The 27,950-nt window shown below is 46.6% G+C and overlaps 1 protein-coding gene across 1 annotated transcript; it reads left to right on the top strand.

The window, feature by feature from the left end:
- Positions 1 to 163: 163 nt before the first annotated feature.
- Positions 164 to 27,950, top strand: arhgap19 (Rho GTPase activating protein 19). The gene is made up of 12 exons (XM_052026940.1): positions 164 to 202; positions 963 to 1,216; positions 6,929 to 7,009; positions 7,581 to 7,790; positions 9,274 to 9,497; positions 9,938 to 10,024; positions 10,623 to 10,688; positions 15,546 to 15,737; positions 17,626 to 17,721; positions 19,680 to 19,796; positions 20,392 to 20,469; positions 26,357 to 27,950. Exons 1-12 carry the CDS (start codon positions 189 to 191, stop codon positions 26,405 to 26,407), a joined length of 1,470 nt encoding a protein of 489 aa, XP_051882900.1. The 5' UTR covers positions 164 to 188; the 3' UTR covers positions 26,408 to 27,950.

Raw genomic sequence — 27,950 nt, 5'->3', positions numbered from 1 at the left:
GCTGCTGCAGCTTCAGAACTCCAACTCCCACACTGCTCTGCGCCACAATGCGCAGGCGCACTGGGGCCGTTGCGGAGGCGGGCCCGGCGGGCGGGACGCGCACTAAGCCCCGCCCCCACGCAAGGGCGCGGGTTTCAAACGCACCAATAGGAGCGGAGCGAAGTCAACGGCTGCTCGGCGGGCTCAAGATGGAGGATCCGGGGTGAGGGGGGGAGACTGGTGAGGTGGGGGTGAGGGGGTGAGGGGGTGAGGGGGTGAGGGGGGGAGGAGACGGGGGAGGTGGGGGTGAGGGGGTGAGGGGGGAGGGGGGGAGGAGACGGGGGAGGTGGGGGGCCGGAGACGGGGGGACACCTGAGGGAATGGGGGTGAGGGGGTAGGGGTGTGGAGGGAGGGGAACTGGAGGGATGGGGAGGGGATAGGAGGGTGGAGGGGGTAGGGGTGTGGAGGGAGGGGGAGGGATGGGGAGGGGATAGGAGGGTGGAGGGGGTAGGGGTGTGGAGGGAGGGGAACAGGTGGGCGTGGGGAGGGAGTAAGGGTGTGGAGGGGAGGGGGTAGACTGGTTGAGAGAGGAACAGGTTGGGGAGTAGATGGGAAGAGGGGGTAAGGGGTAAATGATACATCGGGAAGGGGGAGGTCTGGGCTGCAGAAGGGACATGCAGGATGGAGGGGGTAGGAAGAGGGGAAGGGTAGTTCTATGCACCAAGGGAGGGGGTGCAGTGATGGCCTGCAACTGGGGGCAGGTCTGTGAGTGGGCGATGGGAGAGGTGGGATGGGCAGCAGCATAGCTCAGGACTGGGACCAGAGAGTGACCCTGCCCCAGGGTCACATTCTTCATGCCCCTCACTCTGCCATGCTTTTTCCCACCTTGGAGCCCTCTCCCAATAATACTACTGTTGCTGAACTCAGCACTTGCAGTCACCACGTGGCTTCAGTGACGAAAACAATTCATCTCTTTGTGGCAGGGACACCACCTGTAATATTGTGATCAGCACTGAACCTTCGCCTCACAGTAAGCCCATCATCTTTGACCCCAATTTCTTTGTGGAAAAACTTCGTCATGAGAAGCCAGAAGTCTTTCTGGAGCTAGTTGTGAGCAATCTGACCCGTCTCATTGACCTGCCTGGCACAGAATTTGCACAGCTCATTGGTGATGAGGAACCCAAGTTACCTGTCAACGCCAGTTTCTTCCGCTCTTTCAACTTCCTGAAACGCAAAGGTCAGTGGCAGCTACTTAATTAGAGGTCCACCAGATTGTTTGTTACTCTCACAGCACGGATGGATTCATTAGTAGCCTGCACTCTGGCAATAATTTTTGTTCATGTCATTTGTACAAGTTGCAGAAACCCATCCCATTAGCAAGGGTTGAGAAACAGGATTGATTTCACCTATACCTGTGCTGCCCTGTGTCTGCACCAGAACAGGATTGGATCTAGAACAACAATTTAAGTTTTTCGAAGAGATGACTAAGTATGTTGATCAGGTATTGCAGTTGATATAGTTTGTGTGAACTTCAGTAAGGTCCTTGGGAGCATATCCAAAAGGTAAGGGCCCATAAGATCAGATGGTGTCCACAGAAGTATTACATTAATGAGTTAATATTACAGCTGGAGAAACTTGCAACAGAACTGGCCTGTTCTGGTACAAGAGAAAGTGAGTTACCTGAAATTGTTGAATTTGATATTGAGTCACAAAGGCCGCACCTTACCCAGATGGAAGAGGAGGTGTGTTCACTTGTTGAATCACTGTAAGAAGCCATAAAACAGAAAAGTCGGAGTGGGATGGGGAATTAAAGTGACAGGCAACAGAAAGCTCAGGGTTACCTCACAGACTGAATGAAGGTACTCTGCAAAGCATTCAGCTGATCCAGTGTAGCTGAGACCACATGAGGATGCAAAGGAATTCATCTTCATGGGGCCCACCTCTGACCCTTCTCTATCTGGATCTCTTGGTCTCCATCTTGGGGCATAGGTTAGTGAAAACATCCATTACAAGGCGACAGACTTGACTTTCCACGTAGGTGTCTCTGACATCTTTTCCCTCTAGCATAGTTGATAGGGTCCTCAAACACGTGTTGCCCATTTTGAACATAGAACAGTACAGCACAATACAGGCCCATTGGCTCACAATGTTGTGCCGACCTTTAAACCTCGCCTAAGACTATCTAACCCCTTCCTCCCACATATCCCTCTATTTTAAATTCCTCCATATGCTTATCTAGCAACTCTTGAATTTGATCAAAGTTCCTGTCTCCACCACCACCCCAGGCAGCGCATTCCATGCCCCAACTACTCTCTGGGTAAAAAACCTTCCTCTGATATCTCCCTTGAACTTCCCACCCATTACTTTAAAGCCATGCCCTCTTGTATTGAGCATTGGTACCCTGGTAAAGAGACGCTGGCTGTCCACTCTATCTATTCCTCTTAATATTCTGTACACCTCTATCATGTCTCTCCTCATCCTCCTCTCCAAAGAGTAAAGCCCCAGCTCCCTCAGTCTCTCCTCATAATGCATACTCTCTAAACCAGGCAGCATCCTGGTAAATCTCCTCTGCACCCTCTCCAACGCTTCCACATCCTTCCTATAATGAGGCGACCAGAACTGGACACAGTACTCTAAGTGTGGTCTAACCAGAGTTGTATAGAGCTGTATCATTACCTTGCGGCTCTTAAACTTGATCCCTTAATTTATGAAAACTAACATCTTATAAACCTTCTTAACTACCCTGTCCACCTGTGTGGCAACTTTCAGTGATCTGTGGATATGAACCCCCAGATCCCTCTGCTCCTCTACACTACCCAGAATCCTGCCATTAACTTTGTACTCTGCCTTGGAGTTTGTCCTTCCAAAGTGTACCACCTCACACTTCTCCAGATTGAACTCCATCTGCCACTTCTCAGCCCAGCTCTGCATCCGATCAATGTCCCTCTGCAATCTTCGGCAATCCTCGACACTATCCACAACACCACCAACCTTTGTGTTGTCTGCAAACTTGCTAACCCACCCTTCTTCCCCCCCCCCCCCCCCCCATCCAAGTCATTAATAAAAATCACGTAAAGCAGAGGTCCCAGAACTGATCCTTGTGGGACACTGCTAGTCACAGCCCTCCAATCTGAATGCACGCCCTCCACCATAACCCTCTGCTTTCTGCAGGCAAGCTAATTCTGAATCCACACAGCCAAGCTTCCCTGGATCCCATGCCCATTGACCTTCTGAAGAAGCCTACCATGTGGAACCTTGTCAAATGCCTTTCTAAAATCCATGTAGACCACACCTACTGCACTACCCCCCATCAATCTGTCTGGTCACCTCCTCAAAGTACACTATCAGACTTGTGAGACGTGGTCTGCACTTCACAAATCCATGCTGGCTGTCCCTGATCAGACCATGATTCTCCAAATGCCCATAGATCCTATCTCTCTTTCCAACAGCTTGCCCACCACAAACATAAGGCTCACTGGTCTATAAATCCCTGGACTATCCCTACTACCTTTTTGGAATAAGGGGACAACATTTGCCACCCTCCAATCCTCCAGTACCATTCCCGTGGACAACGAGGACTCAAAGATCCTAGCCAAAGGCTCAGCAATCTCCTCCCTCGCGGAGCAGCCTGGGGAATATTCCGTTAGGTCCCGGGGACTTATCTGTCCTAATATTTTCTAACAGCTCCAACACATACTCTCTCTTGATATCAACATGCTCTAGAACATTACCCTTACCAACACTGTCCTCAGCATCATCAAGCCCCCTCTCCTTGGTGAATACTGAAGAGAAGTATTCGTTGAGGACCTCACCCACTTACACAGCTTCCAGGCACATCTTCCCACCTTCATCCCTAATCGGTCTGACCTTTACTCTCGTCATCCTTCTGCTCTTCACATAAGTGAAAAATGCCTTGGGGTTTTCCTTAACCCTACTCACCAAGGCCTTTTCGTGTCCCCTTCTTTCTCTCCTCAGCCCCTTCTTAAGTTCCTTCCTTGCTACCCTATATTACTCAAGAGACCCTGCTGATCCTCGCTGCCTACACCTTATGTATGCTGCCTTCTTCCTCCTAACTAGTTGTTCCACCTCTCTTGTCACCCACGGTTCTTTCACCCTGCCATTCTTCCTCTGCCTCACCGGGACAAATTTATCCCTAACATCCTGCAGGAGATCCCTGAACAACGACCACATCTCCATAGTACATTTCCCTTCAAAAATGTCATCCCAGTTTACATTCGCAAGTTCTAGCCTCATAATTTGCCTTTCCCCAATTAAATATTTTCCTATCCTCTTTGCTCCTATCCTTGTCCGTGACAGTGCTAAAGGTTAGGGAGCGGTGGTCACTGTCCCCCAAATGCTCACCCAGTGAGAGATCTCTCACCTGACCTGGTTCATTACCTAATACTAGATCTAATCTGGCATTTCCTGCACCTCTGCTCTTGCCCCTTCTCAGAGCAAGGATAGAGTTTCCCTGGCCCTTGCCTGATGTAGGTTGACCAAAGCTGGAGAGGGTGCAGAAGAGATTTACGAGGATGCTGCCTGGACTAGAGGGCCTGAGTTATAGGGAGATGTTGGCCACGCTGGATCTTTAATCCTTGGAGTGTAGGAGAATGAGGGACGACCTCATAGAAGTTTATAAAATCATGAGGGGTATGGATAAGGTGGACAGTCAGTCTTTTCCCCAGGGTTGGGGAGTTGGGGAGTCCAAAACTAGAGGGCACAGATACAAGATAGGAGGGGTGAAATTTAAAAGAGAGGTAAGTTCTTTACACAGAGAGTAGTGATCACCTGGAACGAGCTGCCAGAGGAAGTGGTTGAGGCAGGTACAATTGCAACATTTAAGAAGACAGCACCTATCTCACTGTGATAAGACTATTGAACAGTTCCCTTATACGATAAGATGGACTCTGACGTCACAATCTACCTTGTTGTGACCTTGCACCTTATTTTCTACCTGCACTGCACTTCCTCTGTAGCTGTGACACTTTACACTGTACTGTTAGTTTTACCTGTACTACCTCAATGCACTCTGTACTAACTCAACGTAACTGCACTGTGCAATGAATTGATCTGTACGATCGGTGTGCAAGACAAGTTTTTCACTGTACCTCGGTACAAGTGACAATAATAAACCAATACCATTTAGATAGGTACCTGAAGGGGAGGGGCTTGGAGGGTTATTGGACGAACGCGGGCAACTGGGACTAGCAGGGAGGATGCTGTGGTCAGCATGGACCAGTTGGGTCGATGGGCCTGTTTCTGCACTCTATTACTCTCTAACACTAGCATTGTAATCAGTAACCAAATGCAGCAAGATCTGAACATATGGAGGCTTGGACTGATAGATGGTGTAAGATTTGTGCCACCCAAGTGCCAGACAGTGATGATATCCAACAACCTATCACCCCCTGACATTCAGTGGCATTACCATCACTGAATCCCCATTGACCAGAAACTGAACTGGAGTAGCCACATACACAATGTGGCTACAGAGTAGGTCAGATGCTGGGAATCCTGCACCAAGTAACTCACCTCCTAACTCCCTGAAGCCTGTCCACCTTCTACAAGGCTCAGGTCAGGAGTGTGAGGGAACACTCTCCACTTGCCTGGATGAGTGCAGCTTCAACAATACTCAAGAAGCTCAACATCGTACAGGACATAGCAGCCAACTTGATAGGCACCCCATCCACAACGATGCACTCACTCCACTGATGGGAAATATATCGCCGTCACTGGCTCAAAGTCCTGGAACTCTGTCCCTAACAGCATTGTGGATATACCCAGATCTCAAGGACTGCAGCGGTTCAAGAAGGCAGCTCACCACCAACTTCTCAAGGGCAATTAAATGCTGGCTCAGCCTGCGAAGCCTACATTCCCTTGAATGAATAAAAAACAGTCCTTTGGAATATCTGGAGACCACGTCTCATGGACCACACATACACATTTAGTAAATTTGGTCCCAAAATTGCTGGAAAACTGCAGGAGAGTATTGCTAGTACTCAGTGCTCAGATACTGTCAGTGGAGAGTTAACATTTCAGGTCAATGATCTCTCGAGAGAACTAGAAGAGTAAGGTTGACAAATTCTAAAAGTGCTGAGGGGGGAGGGGTGGAAGATACAAAAAGGATGATAAGTGAGGACAGATTAAATGAGGCATTAACCCTAATGCATGGAAGCAGGAGTGAGCTCCTTGTTCCTTCTCTGCCACTCAGTAAGATCAAGGTTGATCTTTTACCTCAGTGCCTTTTCCTGCACTAACCAAAGCGAAAGATGGTGTAATGGGGGCAAGAAACAAACGATGGGTCCAGAGGTAATGTGAACGAGAACAGAGAATCAGCATCTGTAATGTGTAGAGGAATGAGACATCCGTGAAGGTGAGACTGGTCAGGACCAGGCACCAGAGAGTCACGGATGTAGGGAGGAAGGTGTGGAGCACTCCTCCCTTGTCACCAACACCTTCCTGCATTAGTGCGTTGCACACCATTCTGACTTAGAAATACATTCCAGCTCCCTTGTTACTGGGTCCAACTCCTGGAGTCCCTCAGCAGTACGGAGGTGGTTTCAGATAGCCACTCACCACTACCTTTGAATGGACAGTAAGTGCTGATCTTATCAGTGATGCCCATGTCCTGTGGGTCCATGAAAAGGCTGCAGGAAAATTCTGATTCCTTTGTCATCTGCCTCGCTCGTTGACCCGGTGCGCAGGCTGCGTGCGTGGCCAGGCACAGGGGTACTTGTATATTTCGCCTTGTTTTGATGCTGTCTGCAAGTTCTGGTCCAGACATCATACCCTCTGGTTCCAAACCTGGGTTACTGCCTCATTAAGAGCAGTTCTGCATTTGGGTGTGTGGTATGAAGGACAGACAGAGCTTGACTTACTGGGGTCAGTGTTACCCATGTTTGGTCACCACATGGTGGTTCAGTAAACTATTCAGTGTTTTTACTTTCAGAAAAGGGAGTTGTATTTGGAGCTCCACTGACAGAAGAAGGGATCGCTCAGGTTTATCAGCTCATTGAATATCTTTACAAAAGTAAGTGCAAGGACGTCAGTTCACAGTAGTACAGTGTTCACACCCACCCCCCACCCCCCAACCCTGTCCGTCCTTTCCTCCCCACCTTCATCGTCGCTCTCCCTGTCCATCACCTTTCCATTTTTATCTTCTGTCACAGCATCAGCGCTCTCCTGTGTTTGCCATGGTCCTCTTGCTCCTTTGCCTCCTTCTCTTGGCACGTTCCCATTGCAATATCTAGTCCTGTGTTCGTGCCTCTTCCCTAGTTCACAGGCTGGATTTAATCAACTACACAGTTTTACTAGTTTGACAATACAATATCATGATATCATTCTGTTCACAAATTGGTTTTAGCTTCTCACTTTTCTGTAACAATTGTTATAATTGGAAAAGGCTTAATGCTAACCTCTCGTACTCCAGTCCTTTCATTACACTGCTATTAAATAACAATTAACCATATAAAAAAAGTGAAACAACTGTGTTTTACCCACGATTCTGAAAGCTCTGTAGGTAAACCCTATTCTGTTTTAACTGTTGCTTCATTTCCCAATCAGCCTTTTATGCAGCTTCTATTTCCCTCTTCTGTCCACAGATCTCCATGTAGAGGGCCTGTTTCGTGTTCCTGGAAATATTGTGCGACAGCAGTTCCTGAAGGAAGCTTTAAACAGTGGAGCAGACATAGACCTGGATTCTGGAGAATTTCATCCAAATGATGTAGCAACTCTGCTGAAAATGTTCCTTGGGGAACTTCCAGAACCACTTCTCAGTCATAGGCATTACAATGCTCATCTCAAAATAGCAGGTACAGTTGCAGGAGCACTGTGTGTGAGTGGCAGTTACTGGGAGCCGTGGATTGTATACTGTAGGTAACAAGGGAATTATTTTTTTAAAAAATGTTTTACTGTTAAATTCATAGAGACTCATAGAGCAATACAGCAGGGACACAGGCCCTTTTGCCCAACCAGTCCATGTTGACCATGGTGCCGACCCAGCTAGTCCCAATTTCCTGCGTTCAAACCCTGCCCCTCCATGTACCTATCCAGGTGCTTCTTAAATGACACTATTGTACCTGCCTCACCCACTTCCTCTGGCAGCTCGTTCCACATACTCACCACCCTCTGTGAAAAAGTTGCCCCTTGGGTCCCTTTTAAATCTTTTCCCGCTCACACTAAACCTATGCCTCCTAGTTTTGGACTCCCTACCCTGAGGAAAGACTGTTACCATCTATTTTATCCATGCCTCTCATAATTTTAAACATTTCTACAAGCTTTCCCCCATTCTCCTACGTTCCAAGGAACAAAGACCTAGCCTGGCCGACCTCTCCCTATAACTCAGGCCTTCTAGTCCTGGCAACACCTTCATTAACCTTTTCTGCACTCTTTCATTTCACCATGTCTTTTCAATAATAAGGAAACCAAAACTACACAGTACTCCAAGTGCAGCCTCACCAATGACTTCAAATTGCAATGATATTAAGCAGTGAACAAGTAGTATTAAAGGCCAACACGTCTTACCTCATTGTTTGCTGTAACCAGTGTCCTAGTGAATTGATTAACCAGTGTTGTAGATAACTAGCAGGGTGTAAGTTTTACTGAAGGGGAATGTGGAAATTTTAAGGGCAAACTGATAGTGCGGGTAATGTGTAGTGAGAACCAGTGTCTGTGCATTCAAGCATAAGACCATATCTCCAACTAGGATCTGAGCTGAGAAATTGGTTTAAAAAAACAAAATAGAAGGTTTTTATCTGAATTGATGCAACTCCAGATACAGGGAGCAGTAGGCTGTACATTGGCGACGGCTCCAGTTACAGCTTTTTATTCTTTCAGTCTGGAAATTAGACATGAGACTGCAAACGTTGGAATCTGGAGCAAGAATCTGTTGGAAGAACTCAGTGGGTTACCTTTGCGGTAACCTTTATGTTCCTGTTTATAATCCTCCTAACTGTCTCCACCTTCACTCTCCCCTCCCCCCTCCCCTCTCTATCTGCCCTTTTTTTTTTCTCTGCCTCTAACTATCAACCACCTGCCTCTCTCTCCCAACTCCACCCTCCCCATTCCCTACCTGGCTCCTTTTGCCCGTAAGCCCTTCTCAGTCCACTGATCACCTACTGGCTGCTTTCTCACCATTCCCTCCATTTCACACCTCCCCTCCCCTAGTCCTGATGTAGGGTCTCAACCTGAAATGTCAACAATTCCTCTCAACCCACTGAATTCCTCCAGCAGGCTGTTGGGGAATTTTTTTGGATGTCGATTTGTTATTACCTTCTCTGGTTCTCTTGTCATTAGGTCTAATGGTATTTGATACAAAGGGGAAAAAAGCCGTCCCTGACAAGGACCGTCGAATTGAGGCTCTCCAGCTGCTCTTCCTGTTACTGCCCTTAGCCAGTCGAAACTTGTTGAAGCTTCTGTTGGACTTGTTGTACCACACGGCCAAACAACAGGATAAGAACAAGATGTCTGCCTTGAACTTGGCACTAATGTTCGCCCCACACATTCTCTGGCCCAGGAATGTAAGTGGTCTTTGTGTCCTCAGTATTTTGTGTCACTCTGTTAACGACTTCTCAATGCTTTACATGCCTTGATACTTAATGTCTGCCGTCCCCTACCCACTCTCTGTGCTCCATTTTATAACTTCATTTTTAATACCGAGCACACATATTTAGACATGTGTCTCTTGATGAACAACATCTAAAGGTTTCTCAAAATAAAACAGGTATCCTCCAAGGTGGTTGAATTTAAACATTTTGTTGATACTCCCAAACAGGATGTTCTTTATGTTCTGTTTAACGGCAACATTCTGAAACGTTCAGCTAACTCACCTGTGTTCAGTGCAGAATTTCAATATTTGAAGGTTTTGGGCAAAGGTTTCCTACTGATTTTGTTGTCTCTGATCTTCAGTTTTATTTCTCTTTTTCTCCTGATTCTCTTGACCTTTTTCTGATCCTAATAGATGGTTGCCGCTGACCTCCAGGAGAACATCACCAAGCTAAATAATGGAGTGGCATTTTTAATTAAACATTCTCAGAAGCTTTTTCGGGTAAGGAAATACAACATGTTGCAGAATTAAGGAAGCTGGGTCTGTATGTGAGTCACAAACTTGAATTAACTGATTATTGAATTAACTGTGTCTGTCAGTTTGGTACATCTGTAATACCTGGCAGCACTGAACCTGCCTGAACTAACTTGTTTCACACCAGGAGTGAGTGAACTGGTGACTGAGGCTAGGAGCAGGTTAGGAGGTGCTGTGAGGGGAGACTGGGTAATTGGTGTTCCCAGTGATGGGGCATTGCTGCAGTGGAAACTGAGAAGGCACTGACAAAACGATGCTGTCATGTCACTGCCTGACGTGTTCAGTGAAGTTTCTACACAAGTGAATCTGACGAGAAAATCTTGGAATACTAGGATGCTGAGAAGCTGCAAACCTTGTAAGAGGGTCTCGATGTCTGGGGTGGGTTTACAACACCACCTAGTTAACAACACCACATGCTAAAAGGTAACCAGGTTTCAGATTAGAAAGTGAAGCTGTTAGTACTGTGATATTCAAATTCCAAAGGAACTTTTGGTTCAGATACTATTTATCATTACAAGTGTTAAGGAATTTAAACATTTGCACACATTCCTGTTTGTCTTTGTAGGCACCAGCATACATTCGAGAACTTGCCAGGCTACAGTTCACAGGATCAAAAACTGCTGTTTCCAAGGTAAAATTATCATGTCAAAGGAACAGAGACCACACAAAGCTTATCTCAAGGCTGTTGGCAGGGTAGGAGCTGGGCACACTGAGCTCAAAGCAGACCATGGTTGCTGGGTCCTTGTTGCAGTTAGGAAACTCCTAATGGGATTTGTGGCTTTACAAAGTTGTTCACCATGGTACTGGAACTGAAAAAACCCACACAATGCCGATATTCTCAACAGGTCAGGCAGCAACCATGCAGCTGATGTTTCAGCTTCTGATGAAAGTTGAGAAGTTAAATCTGTTTATCTCCACAGATGCTGCCTGAGCTGCTAGAATTATGGTTGTGTTTTATTTGTTGGGGTGTGGATACTGCTGACAAGGGAAGGTTAAAGTGACCTTTCCTTCTGAAGCACTGCTGTCTTTCTGATGAAGGTACTCTCACAGTGCTGTTGAAGAAAGAAGAGCAGTGAATTTCCAAGTAAAAGTAACGTTTGCTTGGAGGAGATCTCTCAGGGTGCATTTCCAAGCAAATGCTGCCCTTGTCCTGTGTTGTAAAGTAGTGGGTTTGGAGATGCTTTTAAAGATTTGTTGTCAGTTGCCGCAGTGAATTTTGGACCCATGGAGGGAGTGAAGGCTTGGTGTGGTGAATGGGGGTGCCAATCATTGGGTGCATTTGTCCTGAACTGTGTGACGCTTCTCACTCTTTGTTTGAGCTACATTTGTATCGGCTGGATGAGGTGAGGATGGAATATTTCCCTCCATGAAGAACAGCACGTTATTTTCTGTCTGGGCACATTGCAGCCTCCGGATTCATTTTTGACTTGTGCAGCTTTAGGTAATTGACTTCCTCTCTCTGTATAAGATCTGGCCACTTTGCTGTAAATCCACCTTTCCTCATACACTGCCTGATCTGTGGGGCATATCCCCCAGTCCTGCACTTTACGTTTTACACAGTTTGTTTTCTCTCTCTAACTGCCCCATTAATCCATTGGGTGATCCCCAACACTTATGCCCATGGCAGTCCTGGCCTCAACTATCAGAGATATTCCGTTTGTCCTATCCATCCCACCTCCCAACTTCTCTCTGGTTTAAAAATAATTTTTTTCCTTTTCCCAGTTCTGACGAAGGGTCTCTAACCTGAAATATTAACTCTGTTTCCCATTCCACTGACTTGCCCGACCTGCTAAGTGTTCCCAATATTTTCCAATTTTTATTTCAGATTTTTCCAGCATCTGTGGTTGTTTGAGTTTCACACTCCCTTCCCTGATGGACATGAACATAGAACGTAACAGCACAGTACAGGCCCTTCAGCCCACAATGTTGTGCCAAAATTTTATCCTGCTCTGAGATCCATCTAATCCTTCCCTCCCACATAGCCCTCCATTTTTCTATCAATCATGTGGCTATCTAAAAATCTCTTAAATGTCCCTAAAGTATCTGTCTCCACCACCTCTGCCAGCAGTGCGTTCCACGCACCCACCACTCTCTGTGTAAAAAGAAAAAGACTTACCCCTGACATCCCCCTTATATCTTCCTCCAATCACCTTAAAATAATGCCCCCTCGTGTTAGCCATTTTTGCCCTGGGAAAAAGTCTCTGACTGTCCACTCGATCTATGCCCCTTATCATCTTGTACACCTCTATCAAGTCACCTCTCATCCTCCGCTCCAAAGGGAAAAGCCCTAGCTTGCTCAACCTATCCTCATAAGACGTGCTCTCCAATCCAGGCAGCATCCTGGTAAATCTCCTCTGCACCCTTTCTAAAGCTTCCAGATCCTTCCTATAATGAGGGGACCAGAACTGAACACAATACTCCAAGTGTGGTCTAACCAGAGTTTTAAGGAGCTGCAATATTACCTGGCAGCTCTTGAACTCAATACCTCGACTAATGAAGGCCAACACACCATATACCTTCTTAACAACCCTATCAACCTGCACGACAATCTTGAGGGATCTATGGACGTGGACCCCAAGATCCCTCTGTTCCTCCACACTGCTAAGAGTCCTATAATTAACCTTGTATTCTGCCTTCAAATTCGATCTCCTGAAGTGTATCACTTCACACTTTTCCAGGTTAAACTCCATCTGCCACTTCTCAGCCTAGCTCTGCATCCTATCCTGTTGTAATCTACAGCAACCTTCTACACTATCCACAACACCACCAATCTTTGTGTCATCAGCAAACTTACTAACCCACCCTTCCACATCCTCATCAAAGTCATTTATAAAAATCACATTAAAGAGCAGGGGTCCCAGAACAGATCCCTGCAGAACACCATTGGTCACCGACCTCCAGTCAGAATACGCTCCATCTACCACCATCCTCTGTCTTCTATGGGTGAGCCAATTCTGAATCCACACAGCCAAGTTTCCCTGGGTCCCATTCCTCCTGACTTTCTGAATGAGCTTTTCATAAGGAACCTTATCAAACGCCTTACTAAAATCCATATACACCACATCCACTGCTCTACCTTCATCAATGTGCTTTGTCACATCCTCAAAGAATTCAATCAGGCTCGTGAGGCACGACCTGCCCCTCACAAAGCCATGCTGACCATCCCTAGTCAGCCTATGCTTCTCCAAATGTCCATAAGTCCTGTCTGTTAAGAATCTTCTCCAGTAATTTGCCCACCACTGAAGTAAGACTTGCTGGTCTGTAATTCCCAGTGTTATCCCTACTCTCTTTCTTGAGTGAGACAGATGGGCTTTTGCAACAATCTAGTACTTTCATGGCTGCTGTTACTGAGACCAGCTTTTTTGGTTAAAATTCCAGGTTTGTTTAATTGTTTGAATTGAAATTCCTCACCTGTCATAAGGGGATTTGAACTCGTGTCTTTGGGTCTTGGCTGCTGTTCCAGTGATTTAACCACAACACAACCATTAACCATTGATGTGATGCCCTTGAATCTCAAGGAGAGTTGTTTAGATGCCCTCCTGTTGGAGATTATATTACATGGCACCAGCATTGTGCAAATGTTACTCAGATGGGGTTGTACTGATTGACCTCCAACAACTGCATCTTTGTATGAGGTGTGACCTGTGCCAGTGGAAAATTTCCCCTGTATATCCTCAGTTTTACCAGAGCTCCTTGCTTTCACACTGGGCGAAATGCTGGCCCAATATTGAGGGCAGTCGTTCTTATCGCACCTCTGGGATTCAGCAACATGGTCATCGTTTAGACTGACTCTGTGAAGAGGTTTGGAGCCTAGTGGTTCTGGCAAAACCCAAACCAAATGGGATATTGGTGACATGACAACATTGTTTACAACCCATCACTTATGACACTCGGATGGGCTGGAAATTGAACTCGATCTGGTGTCAATGTCTAGAGGTATAGGGCAACTTTTCACTTTATTAGGTAGATGCCAGTGTTGTAACTGTACAAACACTTGAGGCATGGCTAATCCTGGAGTCTTCAGCACTACTGCCAGGTTGTTGTGTGGTTCTAAAACCTTTACTCCTCTGGCCAAATATTATTTCATTGTCTTTGGCACTTGTGCAGGGCTGTACCATTTTTCTTCCAATTAGCTGCTTAATTGTCCATCGCCATTCACAACTGGATGTGGCAGGACTGCAGAGCTTTGATATGTCTCTTGGTTGTGGGATTATTCAGCCCTGCCTGCTGTGGACCATTTTTGCAGTTTGGCACACAGGTAGGTTTATCCTGCGCCTCATGTTCGGGTACATGTGGTGCTCCCCAGCTCTGTGTTCTGCACTGCTCATTGAACCGGGGTTGGTTCCCTGGCTTGGTTGTAACAGTACAGTCAGGGATATGTGGGCTGTGTGTTTATAGATTATGGTGCTATACACCTCTATCGCTGCAGATGGTCCACAGTACCCCATGGATGTGCTGTTTGGAGCAGCCAGGTCTCTTCAGAATCCACCCCATTATTCACGTGGCAGTGCCACACAGGACAGATGAAGATCTTTGTGTGAAGACGGGGCTTAAGTCCATAAGGACCGTGCAGTGGTGACTCCTACTGATATTGTCATGAACAGATGCACCGGTAGTCGGTAGATTATCTCTCATTAGTTCTCTCACCATTGCTCCAGTTCCGCTCTGAGTTTGGCCACCTTGCTCGCTGATGACAGACGTTTGAAGACCCTCCATCCAGAGCCCATCTTGTGCCCTAGGTTCTTCCACACGTTGCTCAACACGGAGGTTTAATACTTCATCACCTGGAGGCCAGTAGGTGGAATTCAGGAGGGGTGTTTGATCTGATGCTGTGAGATACCATGTCATAGTTGTGCAGCACGGTAACAGGCCCTTCAGCCCATCATGTCCATGCCAACCATCAAGTATCCATCTATACTAATTTCATCAACCAGCACTGTGTAGCCTTCTATGCCTTGGTGATTCAAGTGCTTGTATAGATACTTATGTTGTCAGGGTCTCTGCATCCCTCAGGCAGTTTGTTCCAGATTCCAAGCCCCCACTGGTGGAAAAATTATTTTTCAGATCCCCTCTAAACCTTTTACCCCTCACCCTAAATCTTTGCCTTTTAGTTTTAGACACCTGCTATGGAGAAATGCTTCCTACTATCTCTGATCCCTGTAATTTTGTGTTTGTTATAACTTTGTACACCCCTCAGCCTCCTCTGCTCCACAGAAAACTTGGCCTAAACATTCCCTCCCCATAAGCAAAAATCCATCCCATGCAGCAGCTGGTGAATCTCCCCTGCACCCTCCAGTGCACTCGCATCCTTCCTATGTGGTCTGAAGTCATTATTCATCTACACAGAGATTTATCTATCAGCCCATGTCTGCCTGGAGGAGAGTGGCTCCAGCAATGCTCAGGAAGTAGAGCGGCTGAAAGCCGTGAGGGGTCTGTGAGTGACTGAGAAGCTGAGTCATGTGTTTTGTGTGCTACCCTCTCTGTTCAGGATGACCTGGATTTGTTGCCAGTTCCAGACTGCCCAGACTTGCTCTCTGTGAAGGGTGTGAAGCGGAGCCGGCTGCAGTCGGTCAGGAGACATGAAGAAACGCAGCAGCGGACGGAGGAGGCTCTGAGGGAACTATTTAAGCACGTCAGCAACATGCCTGATTCTGCCAAAAAGAAGAAACTCGTGAGACAGGTAGGACAGAGGGAGGTTCAGGACTGGAGCAACAATCTGCTGGAGGGACCCGAGGGAGGGGAAGGAATTGTTGACATTTCAGGGTGAGACCCTGCACTAGACTGAGAGTGGAGAGGGATATAAAGGGGAGGGGTGATAGGTGGCCTGAGGAGGGATGATGGGTAGGGAGGGTGAAGGCTGGAGATAGCCGCTGGTGCTGGACTCTGATAGTGACAATGGTGATTATGGGAACCGTTAGGGGAGAGGTGAGTGGCTGTTGGAACCAGTTGCCAGAGGGGATCCAGTGGATAAAATGGGTGGTAGGTGGATGGAACCAGGAGTGGGATGAAAATGAGTGATGGGGGCTGGAGGGGGTGTGGGAAGGGGAACAAAAGTGAGAGGAGCAGAGGTGGATTGGAAGGAGAGAGAGGGGAACACGAGGTGAGGGTTAACTGAAATCGGAGACTTCAATGTTCATTCATTGGGTTGTAGACCGCCCAGGTGGGACATGAGGTTCTGTTCCTCTAGTCTGTGTTGGCCCTCCCCCTGGCAGTGGAGAAGGCCGGTGTGGGAATGGGAAGGGGAGTTTAAACGGCATACAACTGGGAGCTCGGGGTGGCCATTACAGACAGAGTGCAGGTGGTCTGTGAATTGGTGGTGAGGGAGAAGGTGGAGGGACAGGTGTTGCGCCTCCTTTGATTCCATTACTGCTCTGGCTCTTCCAAATTGTTGACCTGTTGTGACGGGAGGGTACACATCGGTAGGGTGCTGGGCTTCATTCAGTGTTAACTACTGCTGCTTTAACTATTTGACCATACACAGATTTTTGTCGAGGAACTAGAGAAATGAAACTGCCTTGGTTCTTGAACATGGTTCTGTGTTGATTATGAGGGTGGTGTTGAGACTGGCTTTGAGTTGAGTATTTGAGCAAACACATTGGTGTATTTATACTTGAAATGCTGCAGGGAGCTTTGCTACAACTTCCCTGACACAGTGCTAGCAGTCAACACGTGGGGACACCAGGAAATGTTTTAGTCATTTTATTGCTGCTTTGGAATGCAAGGCCCACTGAAACCACTGTGTTAATAGACATGAATGTTCCAGTCTGCTTCCTAGGTGTTAACTACCTCAGCCCGAGTCTTCACTGGGTCCTACATTGAGACATACTCTGCTGTGACACAACTCGCAGCTGCTGCTCTGGGGAAACCCATTGTTATTTTGTCCGTGTGAATAATAATACTGGGCTTTGGAGAGTTGGAGGGCAAAGAAGTCATACTTTAGAGTACTCTATCCACAGGTCAGCTCTCTGATCCCAGCACCCTGAGCGCACAGATTGCGAAAGTTGGTGTTGTGGATAGCAAGGAGGGTTGTTTGAGTCTACAGCAGGATATACTGTAGATCAGTTGAAAAGTTGGGTGGAGCATTGGCAGATGGAATTTAATTCTGCCAGTTGTAAGCTGCTGTGTTTTGGGAAGTCAAATAGGGATCTGATGTGTACAGTAAATGGTAGGGTGCTAAGGAATGTTGGTGAATATTGGTTCAGGTCTATACTTCCCAAGAAAATGGCAACACAGGTAGATAGGATGGTGGAGAAAGCATATGGTATGCTTGCCTTCATAAGCCTCTGAACCTGTTAGACAGGCACTCAAACAGGCCAGGATTAATTAGAAGGGCACGGTCCTAATGCAGGCAAATGGGGATTAGTGTAGATGGGCAAAAGGGTCAGCATGCATGTGGTGGGCTGAAGGGCCTGTTTCTGAGCTGTACAAATCTGTGACTCTAGAATGTCTCAGCTACCATCTGGTGACTGGGTCTCAGAGCCTCAGCTGCAAGTCGTGCTGCTCACTGTGATGTTCTTTGGGTTCCACGATGTCCCTGTTTACACCAGACTGTTTACCGCCTCCTGCAGTTTAATAAAAGCTCGGTTTTTGGAACTCCTGAAGGATTTGCTTTGCCCAGAACCAAGAAACATGTGCGCTCCCGGTCATTTGGAGGCCTTATTAAGGTAAGAGGAGCACAAGGCTACACTCAAACTGTGGGTTAAAGTGTGAGAGCAGAGCAATCCGCACACAAGACGAGAGCTTTAATGTGGAAGGGGCAAGAGTCGACTGTGACTGGCGTGGTAAGCTGCATGGATCATGTGCAGACAAGGTGGGCTTCAGCTGGACACACCCTCCATTAGGAAGGTTGGCCAGTTATGTCCACAAAAGCCAGGGCAAATCAAATCCAACCCATGACCCCACCATCAGCTTGCACTCAGTCATTGCTAAGTGACAGAAGATGTTGTCCATGCTAACAAGCAGTGGTGTCTACCACTGGGGTAGTGGGTTTGATAAGATACCTTTATTAGTCACATGTATATAGAAACACACAATGAAATGCATCTTTTGCGCAGTGTTCTGGGGGCAGCCCGCAAGCGTCGCCACGCTTCCAGCGCCAACATAGCATGCCCACAACTTCCTAACCCGTACGTCTTTGGAATGTGGGAGGAAACCGGAGGAAACCCATGTAGACATGGGGAGCATGTACAAACTCCTTACAGACAGCGGCCGGATTTGAACCCGGGTCGCTGGCGCTGTAAAGCGTTATGTTAACCGCTACTCTACCGTGCCTGACCAGGATCTCTCAGCCACTCAGTCAATGCAGTCTTAGTCCAAATGTGAATAACTGATGGAGTGAATAAATTGAATGTCTAAATGACTGACTGAAGGCTGGCAGAATAAATGACTGGTTTACTGCTTCGAGGGCAGGCGGAATGACTGAGGATTGCAAATCTTCAGTGTTTTTGTTGCCATCGTGCCCAGTTGTTAATTCTATAAGAGCTGAGATCAATAGATCTTTGGATGTTTGGCAAATGGGGGGATATTGGGACCAGGCAGAAACGTGCAATTGAAGGCGAGACTTGGCTAAGATGTTACTAAGATGTAGAGCAGGTTTGAGGGGCCATTCCCCTTCTGTGTTTGCAGAGAAGAGGTGAGTTCCAGAGATTGGGCGACTGTTCAACCATGGCTGGTCAGTAGCAAATATCGTTTGCACCTCAAGTCTCTGGAATTGACCATCTTCAACAAAGGGGAAGTTTACCACATCCTCTTGATATTCAGTGTTACTGTCATCCTGGGCTTCTGTGGGTGAGGTCACTAGAAACTTAACTGGACCTGACGTGCACGCACTGTAGTTACAAGAGTAGATCAGACTAGCATTGTGTAGCAAGTGACTCACCACGTGACTCCCCAAAGCCTTTCAGCCATCTATGTTAGGACCATGATGGAGTACTCTCCACTTGCTCTAATAATTTTTGAGAACCATAGGACTGTCCAGGGAAAGCAGCCTGCTTGCTTGGCATTTCTCCCCTCCCCTGCCCACCCTAAACGTTCACTCCCTCTACCACCAGTGCAGAATGGCTGTAGTGTGTACTTTCTACAGACTGCATTGTCATTTACTCACCTGGGCTACTCCAGTGCCACTGCCAAACCTACAGCCTCTTCCACCAAGACCAAGAGCTTCAGGCACAATACCACCACCTACAGCTTCTCCAAATCACGGACTTTCCTGACTTGGAAATGGAGCATTGTTCCTTTTGTTGCTAGGTTTAAATTCTGGCTGTCCTCTCAGATATCACTGTGGGAGCACCTTCACCAGAGTATCTCCTCCAGTGGTTAAAGTAGGACACTCACCCCCAACCTTCTCAAGGGCAATTAGGACAAATGCTGACCTTGTCTGTGATGCCACAATTTGTGAACCAATTTCTGAGAAACCCTTGTCCTTGTGCACTTGGAGCAGAGGATGGCTGGATTGCACGAGTCCTCAGGGACTTGGTGACTGGACACAGGTGGATTTTCAGCTGACCCTGTCCAGTCACCTACTCTGTGAAGACCAGGATTTCCCCAGTGCTGTGTGTACCTGTTGAATGCTCTAGAGAGACTGAAGCAATGTTCTAAACCTACTGAGACTTTATTTCTGCAGCGTAAAGTTTTAGGCGGTCACTATGTGACAGAGAGAAAGAGCAGAATCCTGATGCCTGATGTGGTGACTCCGAGCTGTGAACACCCAAGGGAGCAGGGGAAGGAGAACCTGGATCAGGTGAGCCTCAAGCCCACAGTGCAGATTGTTGGTTGCAAATTGTTTCGTTCATGGGGAGAGGAATTGGGAAGAGAAAGGAGCACAGTAACAAAACGCTGCAGACACTAGAAATGCCAGCAGATCAGACAGCATCTGTGGTGAGAGACTGAGCTTGGTGCCTTTCGTCAGGCAGTTCCTTGATCATTGAAAGCAGAGAGGACCTGGGAAACTTGCTGTGGACTGAGGATCCAAATCTGGGTGGCAGGCACCAAGTGCACACAGGGACCAGGGTCCAGATGGTGCGGTCTGCAGAGATGTCCTCATGTCTGTGCTTTGGGGGAGGGCACATTCCTGATGTTGGTGCACACTGTAACCAATAGTTGCCCATTCTGAGCTGTGTACATTGCACGGGGCAGTGAAGGTGCTGTGGAGGAGTGAGGGGAAGCAGAATTCTGGGGATTGTAGAGGGTGGAGTCTGGGGAATACAGGGGCTCTGGAGGACTGGACGTTAATGGGAGTTGGTCATTCTCTGCACATCCTCCGTTCTCTTAGGAAGATGGGAAAGGTTTTGAATCCCTGGTGTCCGCCTCACTCTTGCTGTTCTTTCCGGTTTCAGAAGCCCATGGAGCTGTCGTCTCTGCACTTCAGTCGCATCCGATCAAAGTCGACAGATGAGATCCTCAGTGAGAGGAAGGTGACGTGATTCTGAGTTCTTATACCAAAACCTTGATCAAAAGTTCAGCTAAAATCGAGGCTGAATTTTCCAGTGAGCCTCCTTTCTAAAGCTTCTGTGTAGAGAAGCTCCAGCACGATTGGTTGGAATGTGCACGGTGTGCTGCAGATGGCAGATATCTTGGGTACTAGTGCATAATTCCCTTGACAATTGGATGCATAGAATAGATTGATGCCTGGCAAGGAGATTGGTCTGAACTCAGAAGGGAGAGGTGATCTAATGGAAAGGTACAAGATTTTCTGAGGGTTTAATAAGGCAAATGTTACAAGACTGTTTCCTGTAGTTGGAGAGTTTAGAACGGGGAGTGTTGAGTAAGGGATTGGATGTTTAGCACTGAAATGAGAAGCATGTGGCATGAGGGAATGGTGATATCATGTATGACTGGGCTAAGGGCTGATAATCCCAAGGACTCAACAATCCAAGTCCCAGAATTTTGAAAACAGTGGCTATAGTGAACCACTCCAGTGATCATCTCTCGAAGCTGTCTAGATCCTGGAATTGTTCAATGCAGTGGAGGTGAGAAAATGTGACCCCACTATTTAAGAAAGGAGAGAGAAAACAAGCAGGCCTGCCTTGAATATGGGAATCTGTAAGGAAGTAATGCCAGGACATCTTGGGAATAACAACAGGGTTGAGTAGAATCAGCTACTGCAGCAGATAAGGGGGGATCAGTGGATGAAGTGTACTTGGGTTTTCAAAAAGCATTTGATAAGGTCCCACACAGCAGGTTGGTTAGCAAGGTTAGAGCATGTGGAATTGTGTGTAATGCATTGCTATGGATCAGACAGAAGGCCAAGTAAAATGCACCAATCTTCAGGTTGTCACACTGTGACTAATGGGGTGCAGCGGGGACCAGTGCTCAGAACCACCTATTCACAACATATGCTAGGATTTTATTCCCTGGAACATAGGAGATTGAGGGGTGACCTGATGGAGGTATATAAGATCATGAGGGGCATAGACAGGGTGAAAGTACGTAGTCTTTTTCCCAGGGAAGGGTGCTAAAAACAGGGCAAAGGTTTAAGATCAGAGACGAGAGATTTAAAAGGGACAGCAGAGGCAGCTTCACGCAAAGGGTGGTGCGTATTTGGAACGAGCTGCCAGAAACAGTGGTTGAGGTGGGCACATTAGCAATGTTTAAAAGCCATCCAGATAAGTACATGGATAGAAGATGTTCAGAGGACTGTGGTCCAAACACGGGCAGAGGGGACCAGTTCGCTGGGCAGCACAGTCGGGATGGATGAGTTGGGCCGGAGGGCTTGTTTCCGTGCCCTGTGACTAGTGGGGTATGGCAGGGATTGGTGCTCAGGCCTACCTATTCACAACCTGTGTCAACGATGGATGAGGGGACCAAATGTGTTACTGTCCACGCTACACTAGGTGGGGTTGTGAGTGGGGAGGAGGATGTAGAGGGGTTTCAGGGGATATGGACAAGCTGAGTCAGGCGAGCTGATGCAGTATTATGTTGAAAGTTGTGAGGCCATCCACTTTGAACAAAACAGAAAATCTGAATATTTTAAAGGGCAAGAGATTGGTTAATGTTCAAAGGAACCTCCTCTGAAATCGTTCTGTGATGAATATGTAACGGGGCCCAAACTCTGATCTCAGCTGTACCCCACTGGTTACTGACTGCCACCTTGAAAAAGTCCCATTTATTCCTGCAGTTTTCTGTCAACCAATTTTCAGTCCGTGCCCTTACATTATTCCCAATACCACCTGCTTTAATGTTATATACCACCTTTTTACTGGGACTTCTCAAAGGTGTTCTGGAAATCCAAGGTTCTCCCTTATTTACGCTCTCAACTCCAGTCAGTCTGTCAAACACAATTTCCTTCCAGAAATCCATGTTGCCTCTGTCAAATCCTTGATATTTTGCAAGTGGCCTGATATCTCATCCTCCTTAATTAGGTCTGGTATTTTCCCCACTATTGGTGTGCCTGTAGGTTCCTGTTTACTCTCGCTTTTTAAATAGTGGGGTCACATTTGTCACCCTCCATAATCTATAGAGTTATGGAAAATGCTGACCAACGCCTTCTGTTTCCATGCACATCTCCTCTTGTATTTTGGAATGCAAATTATCTAGCCCAGGGGTTTATCCTTTTTCAAAGTTGTATAGTAGTGCAGCAGTTAGTGTTGCTACCTGGCATTTGGAGGGACCTAGGCGAGCAGATGCAGTATAACGTGGAAAGTTGTGAGGCTCACCAGTCTGATCCTCACCTAGTGTGCTGTATATGCAGAGTGGCGAATGGCCACCTCCTATGTCCGATAAGATGATGTCTCTAGCACCGTTATCTCACCAATACTCACTTCAAGTTCCTCTCAACTCCATGCACTCTGTCTACACTTCTTGCTGCCTCAGTAAAGCAGCCAGCATAATCAAAAACCCCACTCACCCCAGACATTCTCTCTTCTCCCCTCTCCCATTGGCCAGAAGATACAAAAGCCTGAAAGCACGTATCACCAGGCTCAGGGACAGCTTCTATTACCACTGTTATAAGACTATTGAACAGTTCCCTAGTACGATAAGATGAACTCTTGACCTCACAATCTACCTTGTTGTGACCTTGCACCTTATTGTCTGCCTGCACTGCACGTCCTCTGTAGCTGTGATGAATTATTCTGCATTGTTATTGTTTTACCCTGTGTGATGAAATGGTATGCAAATCAAGTTTTTCACGGTACCTCGGTGCAAGTGACAATAATATTCCAATTCCTCATCTTCGTTAGATTCCTGCTTCCCAAACGTTTCTGGGAAATTATTCCTCTTCTGTGAGAGCAGAACCACAATGTTTGTTTCGTCCTGTCATTTCCCTGATTCCCATTGACTGTAGAAAACCTACACTAATCTCTGGTTTCGAAGCTTTGACGGTCCACTTTTCTTCTGTATGATTTTTCTCTTTTTGCTTTCTTACTCCATTTCTGTTTTCCTTTATAGGAATCCAGGCTATTCCCACGCCTCCAGTTTGCTGCTTTGCCTGGCAATCAAATTATTCTCTTTGGATCAAGTGGCATCCTTAAATGTTTGTTAGCCATGACTGGGTTGATTTTTCCTTTTATATTTTTATGCCAGGCAATGCTGTACAACTGTTGTAGTTTGGGCATTCATTGCCAGTCCACTGTGATGCCTTTTAAGGAAGCTGTCTGATCTGTTGTACCCAATTCATTCCTATACCTTCATAGTTTCCTTTTTAGGTTTAGGTATCAGCTTGAACTAATCACTTTATATCTGTGAAGAATTCTATTAATTATCGTCACTCTTCCTTAATGGACCTTGCACACTATAAATTCTTCAACACTGGACAGGATCCATGCAGGGAGGATGTTTCCCTGGCTAAGGGTCACAGTCTCGGAATAAAGACCATTCTGAATGGAAAATGAGGAATTGCTTCCTGCAGAGGGTAGTAAATCTTTGGATCTGGATTCATTCAAAACAGATTGATAAGATCTGGATTGTAAGGGAATTGGGGATATTCTGGGAAAATACCTCTGGAAAGGAAGATCAGCTGTTATCTGGATGAATAGAGGAGCAGGTTATAGAGGGACTGAATGACCTGCTTATCTTTCTGGACTAGAGAACTACAACCCTGCACTGAAATCTCACCCCAGCATCCACAGCGTTTCAAATCAGTAAATACATTCAGAAAGCCAGGAGGCATCTGGTTCACCAGGTCTTCCCTTGCACAGTCTGGCCGACTGCCCTCACGTGGCTGGGCAACTCGCTCGTGGCTTGTTTCTGGCAATCCACCAATGAGTGCTTTTCAAAAGCTTTCTGAATAGTTGTAAGGAGCATCAGAAGCATGTTGTTCTTTCAACTTTGGAAAAATTCCCCTGGTCCAGGGCACAGCTGATAGAGAAACCAAAATCACTGTGATCGTGGACAGGAGGAAACTGACCGAAAACTTGGATCTAGGCCTTAGTGTACGACTTGTGTAGTAAATGGAAAACACACGACCAGCTCCTCTGGTCAATAATCATCCTCCCTGTCACGTGAGTAACCCTGTATTGGCACAAGTGAACCAGCAATATTCAAACACTGACCTTTATTCCTTTCAGGGAGAGCTAGAAGGGGGCATGAGAAGGTCTTGGCGAGTAGGATTAAGGAAAACCCCAAGGCATTCTACCTGTATGTGAAGAATAGGAGAATAACTAGAGTGAGGGTAGGACCAATCAGGAATAAAAGGAAACGTGCCTGGAGTCAGAAGAGGTAGGGGAGGTCCTTAATGAATACTTTGCTTCAGTATTTACCAGTTTGATGTTTGTGAGGATGGCGTATGACAGGCTGATACACTAGGGGATGTCGACGTGAGGAAAAGAGGATGTGCTGGAACTTTTGAAAAACATTGGGATAGATAGGTCACTAGGGCTGGATGGGATATATCCAAGGTTATTATGGGAAGTGAGGGAGGAGATTGCTGCGCCTTTGACAATGATCTTTGTGTCCTCACTGGCCACAGGAGTAGTGTCAGATGATTGGAGGGTGGCAAATGTTGTTCCTTTGTTCAAGAAAGGGAGTAGGGACAAACCTGAGAATTACAGGCCAGTGAGTCTTACTTCAGTGGTGGGCAAATTACTGGAGAAGATTCTTAGAGGCAGGATTTATGGGCATTTGGAGAAGCATAGACTGATTAGGGGCAGTCAGCATGGCTTTGAGGGGCAGGTCGTGCCTCACGAGCCTGATTGAATTCTTTGAGGATGTCACGAAGCACATTGATGAAGGTAGAGCAGTGGATGTGGTGTACATGGATTTCGGTAAGGTGTTTGATAAAGTTCCTCATGGAAGGCTTATTCAGGAAGTCAGGAGGCATGGATCCAGGGAAACTTGGCTGTGTGGATTCAGAATTGACTCGCCTATAGAAGACATAGAGGGTGGTGGTAGATGGAGTGTATTCTGCCTGGAGGTCGGTGACCAATGGTGTTCCGCAGGGATGTATGTTTGCTGATGACACAAAGATTAGTGGTGTTGTGGAAAGTGTAGAAGGTTGCTGTAGATTACAACAGGACATTGATAGGATGCAGAGCTGGGCTGAGAAGTGGCAGATGGAGTTCAACCCAGAAAGTGTGAAGTGGTACACTTTGGAAGATGAAATTTGAAGGCAAAATACAAGGTTAATTACAGGACTCTTAGCAGTGTGGAGGAACAGGGGGATCTTGGGGTCAATGTCCATAGATCCCTCCAGGTTGCCACACAGGTCGATAGGGTTGTTAAGAAGGCGTACGGTGTGTTGGCCTTCATTAGTCGGGATACTGAGCTCGAGAGCCACAGGGTAATGTTGCAGCTCTATAAAACTCTGGTTAGACCACATTTGGAGTATTGTGTTCAGTTCTGGTTGCCTCATTACAGGAAGGATGTGGAAGGTTTAGAGAGGGTGCAGAGGAGATTTACCAGGATGCTACCTGGATTGGAGAGCATCTCTTATGAGGATAGGTTGAGTGGGTTAGGCTTTTCTCTTTTGAAGAGGAGGCAGAGAGGTGACTTGATAGAGGTGTACAAGATGATAAGAGGCATAGATCAAGTGGACAGTCAAAACTTCTTCCCAGAGCAAAAATGGTGATTGGAGGAAGGGGGATGTCAGAGGTAAGTTTTTTACACAGAGAGTGGTGGGTGCATGGAATGCACTGCCGGCAGAGGTTGTGGGGGCAGATACATTAGGGACATTTAAGAGATTCTTAGCCACATGGATGTTAGAGAAATGGAGGGCTATGTTGGAGGGAAGGGTTAGGTAAGGTAGATATTAGAGCAGGATAAAACGTCGGCACAACATAGTGGGCCGAAGGGCCTGTACTGTGCTGTAATGTTCTGTTTACTGATGTGGCTGATGCACATCTCCCTTATATTTTTAAAAAGCAGGAAGCCCACAGAGGGACTCGAATGATCGTAACACAGGAGTCAGCCATCTAGCCTCAGTGTTTTGCTGACTTGAAGCTGTGGAGATCTGCCTGAGCATCAGGACAACCACTAATAGGAAGTGAAATGTTGGGTGTTTACAATGACTTTATAGCATGAATTCCCTGTGGACACAAGTTAAATTTTGTACAGTCTGGGATCAAACTGGCTTGATGAATGTCATGGGACAATGGATCGCTGGTTAAAAGGCTCATCTCCTGTGATGAGCTTGGATATGTGGATTTAAAGGGCTTGGGTGTGAGGAGAGTGTGACAGAGGTAAGTTGCAGAAAGGTGGTAAGTGACTGAAAATGAGCCTGCTGGTTTGAAATTAATTTTTTTTAGAACATTTTAATAATTGGCTGTCATTACATTAAATGCTGTCTGTCCACAATGTTCCAACACCTTTCACAGGTCTTTGTACTGAAAAACATGGAACCAAAAACCTGTTAAGGCTCATCAAAGTGAGGGTTGGATCTCAAGGCAGTGGGATGGGGTCATGAATCTGGCAGTGTTGGGAAGAGAATCAAGGATTGTCACAAAGGGTCAGGATTTCAGCCAAAGGTCGGGGCAACCTGGGGCCTGCAGATGCAGACACTGCCCCAGCAGACCACTGACTAACGTGTCATTAGTTTGATGACCTTTATTTTGTGTTATGGGAGATCTCACCCATCCTGCCAGTCGGCCCAAAGAGGTGTGCTGGTAATGGTTTAACCCAGAGACCTCTGCCTGTCCATGGGGAACTGTAAATGAGAAATATTGATCTTTTAAGTTGGCAGGAGAGTTTAGTGTCTGTTGGTGTGAGGAAGAGGAGGCAATGAGTTTGTGGGAGGAGGTCATGATGGTCAAGGGAGAGTAGTGGAAAGTATAAACTGGTAGAACTCCATTTGTAAAATACTTGCCTAATTTCTACTGAATCAAGATGTCCTTTCTCAGTGTGCTGGACTGGCATTTATCTTATCTTATTAAGTGCTTTGAGTATTCTATACTAATGTCATTTTAAACCTGTCAGTGATGTTTGCTGGCTGCCAGTCAGTGCACAGGAAGAGGATGAACCTTGGACTTGTAAACAGGGAGACCAGGCTCCTGGTTTGTTAACCCCCCCCCCCCCCCCCCCCCCCCAATATCACATCAGTCTTGGCCAGGAGTAAGGATGCTTGCTTTTGATATCTTGGCTGAGATATGATGGGCTCACATTTTTCAGTTAAATTGCACTGAACAATGCATGGGTGTTAAACCCTATAGTTGAGGGCTGTGTGTTTAGTCTAAAGCGGGTGCCTTTCCCCAATGAACTGGCACCACTTCAATTCCAATATGTGATTGTGTGAATTGGCTCTGAAATAATGTGAACCCTTTATACTGTGAGTGGCTACTGCCTTCAAACTTTTAACATTCTTGTGCTTGTATTTATGTTACATATAATATAAATGTTTGTTATATTTTTGTGTTACACAGACAATAAGCCATAAATGGATAAGATGAAAAATTCCAACACAAGGTTGTAAATCTTTAGCGTTCTCTACCTCAAGGCTGAGTTGTTCAGTCTGACACAGGGCTCC

The sequence above is a fragment of the Pristis pectinata genome, chromosome 12, assembly GCF_009764475.1.
Source record: "Pristis pectinata isolate sPriPec2 chromosome 12, sPriPec2.1.pri, whole genome shotgun sequence".
NCBI classification, from domain to species: Eukaryota; Metazoa; Chordata; class Chondrichthyes; order Rhinopristiformes; family Pristidae; genus Pristis; species Pristis pectinata.
This window is presented reverse-complemented; position numbering and strand designations above follow the sequence as displayed.

Coding starts and splice junctions, on each gene's coding strand:
- arhgap19 (XM_052026940.1), top strand. Junction 7,010..7,580: donor CATTGAATATCTTTACAAAA/GTAAGTGCAAGG, acceptor TTCTGTCCACAG/ATCTCCATGTAGAGGGCCTG. Junction 10,689..15,545: donor CAAAAACTGCTGTTTCCAAG/GTAAAATTATCA, acceptor CTCTCTGTTCAG/GATGACCTGGATTTGTTGCC.